This window comes from Idiotropiscis lumnitzeri, chromosome 1, assembly GCF_059441095.1.
Source record: "Idiotropiscis lumnitzeri isolate Australia: NSW breed Sydney's pygmy pipehorse chromosome 1, RoL_Ilum_1.0, whole genome shotgun sequence".
Lineage (NCBI taxonomy): Eukaryota > Metazoa > Chordata > Actinopteri > Syngnathiformes > Syngnathidae > Idiotropiscis > Idiotropiscis lumnitzeri.
The window spans coordinates 7,645,520-7,657,199 of NC_142391.1; the positions used below are offsets into that span (position 1 = coordinate 7,645,520).

At 38.7% G+C, this 11,680-nt stretch overlaps 1 protein-coding gene across 2 annotated transcripts in view; it reads right to left on the minus strand.

Annotated features, from left to right (window-relative positions):
• asap3 (ArfGAP with SH3 domain, ankyrin repeat and PH domain 3) overlaps window positions 1-8,902 on the minus strand; it is a 29,987-nt gene extending 21,085 nt beyond the window's left edge. For both annotated transcript variants that reach the window (XM_088314220.1, XM_088314219.1), the window contains exons 1-2: window positions 8,560-8,902; window positions 3,491-3,563 (exon numbers count right to left, since the gene is read on the minus strand). In XM_088314220.1, the coding sequence (XP_088170346.1) occupies window positions 3,491-3,563; window positions 8,560-8,685 (199 nt within the window). In that variant the 5' untranslated portion in view covers window positions 8,686-8,902. The remainder of the gene's footprint in view (window positions 1-3,490; window positions 3,564-8,559) is intronic.
• Window positions 8,903-11,680: the final 2,778 nt, after the last annotated feature.

Consider the following 11,680-nt stretch of genomic DNA (forward strand, 5'->3'; position numbering starts at 1 on the left):
TCTATTAAGTTTTTCTATTTTAAACATAGACATTGAAATAAAAATAAAAAATGCTTTTAATTAATAATACTTTGGGATTATGTTTTTCTAATTTTATCATTTCAATTAGTTTGTGAACATAAATATTTGCATTTTGTAAATGGCAAAATATGTGGCCCATGTATGACTTTTATTAAAATTTTATTGAATTTAAATTAATTTTCAACGAAAAATTTTAATTAATAAAATATTTGAGTAAGGCTACTTTTTATGGTATTTTAAATTATTGTGTGAAAAAGCGTAATTCAAATCTAACGTTTAAAAATCAGACGTGAAAGGTTTAATTGACCTTAATTACATTTTACAGTGAAAAAAGTTAGTAAAAAACATTTTGCGTTAAATGTATTTAGCGAAATAAGTCATATGAAAAAATGAAAAATAAAAGGTGGAGCTCCAGATGTATCTGATCACCCCATTGGTTTTCAATTGGATTTAGGTCCGGGTTCTGGTTGAGACATTCCATAACTTGAAATGTCTTTATTCACAACTGACTTGACACCAAAGCGACAGAGTCAGTTTTTTTTCTTGCCCAAGTTTGTTTTGTTTTTATTAGAACATTTCTAATAAAAAAAAAAATCACACACAAAGAAAAAAAAAACAGCACAAAAACAATGGCAGGCGCTTAAACACGACACAGATGCCAACATGTCGTTGAAGAAAAACTCAACAGCCTGCATTTAATTACAACGGTTTTGTCATCAGACCACAAAATATTTGGGAGGATCTCACTTGAGCCCCCTCCACATTTTGCTAGTTGCGTCAATGCCATAAAAAGTGGTCGCATGGGATAATCAAATTAACCATATATGATGTGCTGGAAAAGGACATGTCGGGATAGCTTTGAAGATTGGAGTAGGGGGGGATTTGTGGGAATTGAGGGTTACTTTCTACTTGAGGTTTGCAGCCAATTATATTCAGAAGTGTTTTTTGGAGCTGTGGGGGTTATTTGCTGGCATGTTGCTGTAACTTACCAAACCTATCATTGGTCACAACATTACACATGAACAATCTATGCGAGTTGTTTGAAAAAAAATAAATAAATAAATAAAAATGTTTTAAAAATTTTTGAAAAAAAACAACCGAAATCTGTTTCAGCACTAAAATCTATAATTGAGGTTTTCGTTTGCATACTGGCAGGCTTCTTTAATTAATATCTAATTTAATTAAAATTCAAATTTAAATTAACAGAAATTACTGACAATTTAACTAAAACCTAAATTTGAACTGAAATGCACTTTTAAATTGTTTTTTTCATTACTTTAAATTAATAAACATTTTTTACATAAATTACATTGAATAAATGTTAGATTTAATTAACCTAATTTTGTCAAGTTTAAATTAATATTCAATGTAAATGTTCAATTAATAAAAATGTAAAAAACATGACTTGTTTTTTTTCTCAAATTTTTACAAAACTATTTAAATGCTCCAAAATGTAACATTTGACATTTAAAATTGTCATTAATTTAACAGCTATTATTTATAACATTACATTGCCACACTACTCCTGTTGTATCGGTGAGCATGGCCTGCCATACAATTGTAGAAACAAATAAAAACTCAAATTTTGCAAACAGGAAGGGAATACAAGATGGCGTATATATGCGTGTTTTTCACATGTGAGCCAGGTCAGTTAACATGGGGGGTGACGAGGGGGCGAAGTGACTCATACTGTTGATGTATGATTGCCATCGGGAGTGATTAAAGAGTGAAACAACATAATAGTTGAAGGCGGGCACTTACGATCAACCCTCTCCATCTACAATTTATGTCGTTTGCTTGCCTAAATTCTGGGCAGCAGATATGTGACTCACTCACTTTTGGGTGGGAATGGGAAGTTTAGAGGAATGTCAAGCATACGCTTCCTCAGAGCGGGTCCATGTTTCTCAATGACACGCACACATGCAGGCAAAAAACGACTCACTGCTGACGGCATCACATCCCATTTGCACGTTGGCCTCCCGACGCATGTAAACACATTCATTCATACTGCACAACATGCAGCAAAGATACCGTTCCTGGGTTTATCAATGGGTTATTAATAACAACATGGGTTATTACTCATCTCAACTGTATTCAGTTCTGTAAGGCACTTTAAAACAACCATCACTATAATCAAAGTGCAGTAGAATAAAACAAACAATGACGACAGCAAAAAGCACAAAATCAATAAACCAAAAAAAAAGTCTTCGCTGAGTCAAAAGTCAAATAAAAAAATCTTTTTAAGATCAGTTTTAAAGATGGGGGCGAGGCAAAGCGAGGGGGCTTGCCTAATATTTAACAAGTCCTCAGTACCCCTGTCTGGTCCGCAGACCTGAGGCACCGGGAAGGTGCGGAAGTGTGACGGCGCTCTGAGAGGTAAGATGGGGTCAGACCATTTCAAGATTTAAAAATAAATAAGAGAATCTTAAAAAGAACTCTAAAATGTAGAGGGAGCCAGTGAAGGGAGGCCAGAGTAGAAGTTATGTGCTCCCTCTTACAAGGAGCAGTCAAGAGGTGAGCAGCAGCATTTTGGACCAACTGGAGACACATGATGGAGGACGGGCTAAATCCCAAATAAAGTCCATTACAGTAATCCATCTGAAGTGTGATCAAGTCACGAAAAAAATGTTTCACAGTGCTGTTGAGGTGGAGATATTTTTCGTAGCTAGCTACCTAAGATGAAGAAATTACAATTTAAAATCATTGTCCGGTTTAAGACTCAAGTTTGAGACTAATGGTAACCAAGGTCATCAAGGGTCATGCCGGATTCTTGAAATGGTAAAAGAGGGGCCTGCGTTCTCAGGGGAGTTAGTTATTGGCTTTGGAACAATTGGTCTTTGAAGGGTCATGAAACAGTGAAAGTGTTAAAAAAAAAATAAAAAATAAGAAAAAAAGCAGAAGAGTGATCATACATGCCATACTAAACATCAGGAACAGAAGTCATGCAGAGGTCAGATGATGCCTTGCCACAACCTTGACTTGACATCTGGAACTGTAAAAACAAGTACCTACGAAAATTCATTCCCATTCCTCAGAAATAAGAATGAGACTATCCACAAGCATTTCTCAGAAGCATTTTTTTAAGACTTAAGCATCTTTCTCTTAAAGTTTATTTTGAAAAGAGAAAAAACACATTGAATATAGACAATTATTCTGAAGATATACTTGGCAAGGGTCAAAACTGACCACAATGCGCAGTTTTGCAAGTGAGTGCTGACATTGCCAATCTGCCACAATTTCACAAAATGACGTCAAACTTTTAATTTCCTGTCTCCCACCTACTAATCAAAACGCCTCAGACGGCTTGTGAATGAACTTTTCTGCTTCTCAGTCAGCAGCGATGATAAGTCCAATGTCAACATCAACAAATGACACACGACACGCGAGCAGAGTCTGGCCGGCGCTTAACGGTGTGACGACATTAAACGCGCAAGCAAGAGGCGGCGAACTTTGAACAAGGCACACTCACTGATTCCAGAGTTGTAGATGGCTTTGATCATCTTCTTCATCTTTTGAAGAGTCGTGTGGTCCGTCTCCAGAGACTGTGGAAACAAAACAACAATGGGACATGAGTTTGCCATCCTCAAGGCAACCCATTAGGAAGTACAGATCAAAATGATGACTTCCACGCCACAATATCGGGTACAATATTAGGTCCAGAAGGGAGTGATATAGGAGAAAAATTATACCCCGATACTTGTAATTTTATATCCGATTATAACAGTGGTGGGCGGTCAAGGCCTTCTCTGTTGGCCTATCATAATCAAGAAATCCTGATCATATTCTTCACATTCATGTCATATTACATCCTAGTGTTGTATTTTTAGTTGAGAGTTTTTATCCAATCAGAATTCAGCAAGCTTGTGTTGCCAGGCAGATTTTCACAAAACCAGGAGCACGCACTATTTGTCCGAGGATTCAGATACAATTGTGCGGGCATCTGTTCTATCAGTCAATGAGCTTTCAGGGTTGATAGACAGTTGCGATAGCCAATCAGATCAAAAGTTGGCTACAGTGAGCCTTCTCGCTGGCCATACGCTGAAGGTGATGAACGCATTTTGTGATTGATTACTCACACGTGAGGGGGCAGAAGGAGGGAAAAGTGTGGATTGAATTGCAGGCCATTTTCAAGACGGACCTTTCCAGAGAAGTTATGTCGTCCAACACACACTCAATACTCTGTAAGTGTGTGTCTGTATATTATTTGTCCAGCCGTGGTGTCATAAATGACGGTATTATGAGGGGGATTCATTTCAAGTCGGACTAAGGGCCTGACATATATGTCGGTACAATACTTTTTGTTTCTTTATGACATATTTTCTGTTTTTATTCATAAAATACATACATTATAAATCTCAAATAATAAAATGGAGAAAATAAAGATAATTAAATTATGTATATAACTATCCATTGACCAAATAAAGGTGACTATATCGTCTTTCCACATGTTTTGCTTCACTGCTTATACATTTATGTATACACAACATACTGTATATGAAGTTCAATAACACATAAATATTGATATACATACATATTTACATGTACCATGTATACTCATCAATACTGTATATATGTGTGTACATGCATACATTTAATTATATATATTACTATGGGTGTAACAAAAAAAAAACAAATCGGAAAATCGGTTTTAACTTCAAAGATACATTGTTCCACTTTCGAATATAAAGATACAAATCAAATGGCCTTTTATTGGAGAGCTATATCGTGAATGAAATTACCCATATATCAAACAGACAAGTTCATACTTATATATATTTAAGAGTGCACCCTTCAAGACAGAAACCAATTCATAATGACTTCAGACAGTTGCTTTCAACACAAAAAGGTTGTGAGTCTCAGGTGTTCATACTCGGGCCTCTAATTCCGCGTTGGTACCTTAGGCGGATTTTATATGCCCCATGTGTAAGGACTTGTGTTTTTTTTTTTTTTCCTAAACAAGCACGCTTCGCCCTTGTTTACTCGACCTCACACAGACTCGCTTTTCCGCTGGACCAGACACGAGGCGCTACTCCGCCTCCACACGTCACCAGAAACAGTTTTAATGAGGCAGAAATTCAGACCCAACAGAGACTGTGTGTTGTTAGGTGGTGCCATTTGCGCGCCCTCGCCCACTTTTGCTCAAGTTTACTCCCATCTCTTCACGCCCCCCACCAACACTCAAGCGTGGGGGCATTAATTAAAAGGCTGAATGGATGCTCGAGCGTGAAACGTGACTCAGTGAATGGGAAAGTGATTAAAGCGGCACTGTTGGTGGCAGACGATAAACACAGTGGCAAAAAATAATTTGGTTCAAATACACATGGGCAGACACAATAAGGGCACGCCGCTCTGTAACTGTCGTTTGTGTGCGCCGTCACTTACTGCAATTTTCCTGCCTTTCTGGACTAATTCAAGCCTGTCTGGTTATTTCTATGATGCAATGTGAAAATTAACTCGTGGGAGGAAAGCTCACCAGGGAAGTGGCGAGGAAAGCGGACATAAGTCTTTTGAAATACAGTAAGCCGAAACATGAGCTTAAAACACTTTGGGTTTATATTTTATTTATATGATGGCCTTTCCTCTTATTTTTTTGTTTATAATAAGTCAGTGCTTCTCAAATAGTGGGGCGCGGCCATCTGGGGGGTGCATGTGGCTCTGGGAAACATGCTTTTTTTCTGCCTTACTACAATAAAGTGTAATTGCACCTCCACTCCAGTAGTTGGCAGTGGCGCTCTCATTAATCATAATTAACTCATTAACTCTACGGTGTAGGTTTGTTTTGCAACAAAAATTATATTATTTGTAGTTGCAGCGGCGAGTGGGTGGTGGGGGTGGTGGCGCGAATTGTTTTCATCTAGCTAGGGGGCGGGGGGGCGTAACAGAAAATAATTGAGAAGTACTGGAATAAGTCAAGGTAACTGAAAAGGGATAAAAGTCAGGTGTACCCTGCATGCACCTGGATTGAAAAGCTCCAGTGCGCAAGTGGGTGTAACATTTCATCGCCAACTGCTATGTGATCTGGATGTTATGGGCACAATTGCACACTTATGAAAACTTGCTATACTGACAAGGCTTGACATATTTTCTTTCCTTTGCGGAGCAGTTTTGCAACTCAATGGACTTCCCTTGAGGAGCAAGTTTTCAAATTATTAACAACTTATTATGAACAGCAACATGTTTTGGCGCACTAGTAGCCAACCGAAGCTGTTGCCAGCTAGCTGCTTCTACGCAAGTAGCACGCAGCTTCCCTCAATCTGCGACTACTCGCGTCACGTGACGTGTGCTCAGCGAAGCTTTTTCGGTTTGTCTTGGTCGTGTTCCCACTTTATTGTCTCGGTGGGTAATCCGCAGTTTTGCTATTCAACGCATTTTAATAGGACACAAAGTGCTAATTTTACCTCACAAATTGCTCTTCAGAACTTCTTATTTCGAGACTTGACAGTATTCTATTCCAACATTACAGAAATATCTCCTTTTGAGAGCAGCTGCTGGAAATGCCAGCGACAATCTTCGTACGTTATATTTATGGGAATGAATAACTTTTGTCATCACGTAAAAAGCAAGCTGCAGAGTGTACATGGAGGGGGAAGGAATTGCCTAACCCAACAAACCAAAATCTTGTCCACATGTTCACCCCTCACCGTTAATCAACATGTCCCAGACTAAATATACCCACTATATGGAGGACGGGGCCTTTAACTTGCAGTACCCTTGAGCTGCTATTTTGATGGCCATAAAAAGTGCTTTGCACTGATGAAAAAAAAAAAAAAAAGATTCCATCATGTTCATATGGGTTCCAATAACATCTGCTGTGATGTTCTTGCTGACACATCAGCAATGACATCCCAGAATCTTTCAGAGTTGTCTCCTTGTTTTGCACAAGATAGGACAGGAAGGGCTAACTGGTGAGGATTATTTGCTTTATGGCAAAGTTCACGGCAGCCTCCCTGCGTCTCTTCTTTCCCCCGACAAGCTTTGGAAGAAGAGCATTTAGACTAACACACAAAGAAATAAAAAAACAAGTCTTAAAGCTAAAACGCTTAAATACTACGTCCATCCATGTTTGTGACGATTTCTATGACAAATCGGGGAAAGTGGCCGACTGTGGAACGATCGCGTGAAATTCATCTGTTAGACAACATCAAAGACAGTGTTTGCAAAAAGCCTTGAATTTACTTGCCTTCGATGAACATAACATTAATTGTAAACATTTTTAGCCTCTGATTATGCGAACAAATATTTTTGTTGCTGAAGTCAATTTAGAGCCCGCAATGAAACTAACATCAAAGATGCGCCGCATCTTCAATGTGTTCTTGTACACACTGACTGTTTTGTGTCCTCAAATACCATAAAATGAATCTTTCTGGCAACACTAAAGACAGTGGCTCGTTTTCAATCAGCCGTGACTTTACTTGATGTCTTTAACGAACCAAACATAACGGTTTAGAAACAGTGACGACAATTTCTGATCCTTGATTACAGATGTTTAAAAACCAGTCTGTTTGTAATAAACCTACAATATGTGTTTGTAAAAATCAAAGAACACGGTCCTTACAGTCGTTCATGAACCTAACATGCATATGGTTTGCGGGTAACTTTGGCCAAGGGGTTGGATACACCCTGGACTGAGAAGAACATTTCTAATAGGGCCCAATTGAGATATATTTTTTTGAGGCCGATGCCAATATTTGGCAGAATTAAATTGCAATTTAATTGGCCAATTAAAAAAAAAAAAAGTTATTTTTGGTCACCTAACACAACCTTGTTCTTATGCATTTGCTTAACTTTACAACAGAGAAAAAAATCTGCACAAATTGGCAGATTATTTCACGGTCTTTGGGGGGAGGTATCTGCGTTTTATGCAGTGTAAATGCATTTTTAAAAAAAATAATTAAAAAATTGATTTTTGCTGATTTTAAAAGAGCTAATACCCCTGATTTGGAGTCCTCAATTATGTCTGCCATCTTTTTGCAAAGAATTCCCTTGAATTAAACTGACATGCAGGCTATGTGAACATCAAAGACACGTTCATTGTTTTAGGATGGCCGAGTGGTCTAAGGCGCCGCGTTCAGGACCCAGTCTACCCAGGAGGCCTGGGTTCGAATCTCGAATTTCCCCATTGTGGGACTAATAAAGGGAATATTATTATTATTATTATTATTATTAAAGCTTTAAAGACAATTCTAGTCTTGAATGACTTTGAACATATCAACATCGATTTGAATGACAACAAGTCCATCATTGAACCTTAGCGTACAGATTTGGAAACTTCATAGACAACTTTGTCACCTGCGTTAAATTCAGTTTTCTAACATAAATGTTAAATACATAATATTGCTTTGACACTTGATTTTTATTGTTTGGTAGCACACCTGTGCAAATTTATAACATTGGAAAAGTGCAGTGCGGCATATCAGAGTAGATTGTGAGCGAAAATAAGGTCAGCAATAAGTAGGCTAGTCTAAAGGTGAGCGTTGCACGGAAGTCAAACACCATTCACGCCGCAGGTAAACACCTCTCCCTCCCTCCGCCACTCACCTCCTCCACCGCGGACACGGTGCTCCGACAGTCGCTCATTTTGGTCTGAAAGGTGGACGTGGCCGGCGACGATAGATCCTCATTGGTCAGATCCACGAAGTCCGAAATGCTGATTCTCTCCGGCATGTTTGCCTCGAAAGTTTCCCCCAAAACAAAAAGGAACAAAATTCAAATCACTGCGTTCTGGAAAACGACGCAAATTATACACGGAAGCAAGCAATTATTTCCCATTGGAAGCCAGAGAGCAGTGCGCGAAAGAGTCCAAAAAGTGTCCTCGATCGATCTGAAAGGAGAGTGTGCGCGCGTTCCGTGCACGTTCGGACGCTATTGTGAGCCACTCTGACTGCAGGGAGGAGAAAGGAGGAGGAAGAAGAAGAGAGAAGGGGGAGGGAGCGACGGCATTTGTCACGTGGGAATGTTTTTGTGGCGCTGCAAGTTTCCAAGCCCATTTTCATTTTCACCTCTTCTGGTCTCTTTTGCAACACCGCGTGTGTGCGCGCGTTTTCCATGGTGAATTTGGAGCAAGAGTTTCAAATAAATCTGTCTTTATAGATGTGTGGTAGATGGTATCGCACATGAAAAATATATTTCACAAATACTGATGGATAAATTCTTTACAACTAAAAAAAAGTGTCATTTCATGTGAATTTAACTTCAGCATTACGCTAATCACGTGTCGGCAAATCAATGCTAATGCTAGCGTTTTGCGTACGTGCTACTTGCGTTAGCTGCTATGCTAACTCGTCAAGAACCTAGATTGAAAAGAAAATGTGTTTTGCTGATCATATGAGTAACAGGGTTGTGTTGGTACCATGTCAATGCACTCCATTATGTTTAAAAAGATGATAAATAAAAATGATGACTAGTTTTAAACATCAAAATTATGAACTACCACAAGCTATATCTCAACACAAACCAAATTGGAGATGCACTGGGGAAGAAGGCCACTGTATCGTATTGAGAGTTGGTTTTAATAACTTTCTAACCTTGTTGAGGACCTGTCTTCAATTATATCGTGATGTGAAACTGTATTAAAAAAAAATTATTTAGTTGCTTTTTATCTTATCTTTTATCTTATCACATTTTTCGGACAACAAGTCACACTTTTTTTTTTTTTAAGTTTGACTGGTCCTACGACTTAAACACAGGGGCAACAATTAAAAATAGAGCTCGAACTAGGATCCAAAATCCCCGTTCCTTTATCGTGTGGATGGCAGCAAACGAGTTCTGGTTGGATTCGAAACGTCGGCTCATTTTGGAAAAGTTTTTCTATTTACTTACCGTGCTTTAAGCCCACGTTTCATTGTGGCCAAAGCTAGAATCCTGGTCATTTATTAAAACTTTTGCTGCCGGAAATCCTTTTTGCCACATGCTAAACTAGCATCACGCATGTCACATAGGCTATGATTACAATTCTTTTTCTTTCGCTTTCATTTATTTTTCTACTTTCTTTTGTCAGCTGGCAAATACTTTTGGTGCATTACCACCGGTGGTCAGAAGGTGGCGGTTAAGCACAAATAGTATTTGTGAACTAAGAAACTAAAGTAGAAGAAGAAATGTAGGCAAAAGAAGTAGTAGGCAAAGAAAGTGTGATGCACCGTAATCACCCATCATTAGGGCTTAGGGAATTTTTTTTTTCTTCCTCATGATGCATTTTTTGACTGGCGCGACTCATAGTGCAAAAAATATAGTTATTGATTTTAGTGGTACTGCTTTTTTTTTACCTTGGGACTTTCATCTTTCAGTCTTATGTCTTTCATATATCTTACATTGAGTCTTCAATCTTATGGTTGTGTATAATCTTACCTCCAGCGAGGTGTGATGCTGGAGAAGATGAACGAGGCACACCTCTGTAATCAGTCGCTTGGAGGTGAAACGCCTCTTCCATCTTGGCGCCTCATCATCTTCATCTTCGTCTGACCTTGGTGACCTCAAGAGTTGATCTGAGGCAATGAAAGAAAATTCCAAAAAGAGCAAAGTCATGCAGATGTGTGGAGAACATAACACCTGCATGCTGGGCAGTGTTCAAACACAGGACGTTTGCCCTGGGGGAGGTACTGATACTCAACATTGTGCAGTTGGGTTGCTTTATTGAGAGGACGGTGTCAGGTTTAGCAGCTCTCCTTTTGGGTTTTAACCATAAAACAACATTTGTCACTTTTAGACAAAACAACATTAAGGTTATGTATTGTTGCTTTACCACAAATGGGCTGTGCAATTTAGTATGATACAACCAACCAATATTTGTGGTTAAATGTTTTTTTTAGGGAACCCATCATCTGTTATTTTCGATTAAAAAAAGACCAATTCACTGTATTTGTTCTTAAGTCAGCAGTGGTTGTATTACCTCGGCACCTGCAATGTCTGTATCAAGGAACTGATTTGAGGAGCTTCATTTCGACAAGAACAATGCTTCACCGCCATTTTGTCAGTGGTGGGCCGTCAAGGCCTTCTTTGGTGGCCTAACATAATCAAGAAATCATGATCATATTCTTCACATTCATTTCATACTATATCCCAGTGTTGTATTTTTAATGAGAGTTCTTAATCCAATCAGAATTCAGCTAGCTCGTGTTGCCAGGCAGATTTCACAATACAAGTAGCAGGCACTATTTGTCAAAGACTATGGGCTTTCAGAGTTGATAGACAGTTGCAATACCCAATCAGATCACAAGTTGGTTACAGTCAGCCGTCTCGCTGGCCTTACGCTGAAGGTGATGTACGCATTTTGTGATTGGATATTTACTTGTGAGGGGTCAGCGCTATGCGGAATCAACACACCCGGTAGTCGTAATTGGCAACGGTTCGAAAATGTAAAGTATTTTTTTGCTTTTTTTTTTAAACCAGAAAGGCCGAAGGAGGGAAAATTTTAGGGGAAATTTAATTGCAGATACACTTCCGAAGCCATTTTCAAGACGAACCTTTCAAGAGAAGCTAGGTCAAATTTCCCCATTGTGGGACTAATAAAGGACATCTTTATCTTTATCTTTATCTTTAGGTCGTCCAACACTCAGTGGTGTGTAAGTGTCTTTCTGTATATTATTTCTCCAGCTGTAGTGTCATAAATGATGTCATTACGAGGGGGATTTATTCAAGTAAGTAGTTCACTGAAGGCTTAGCA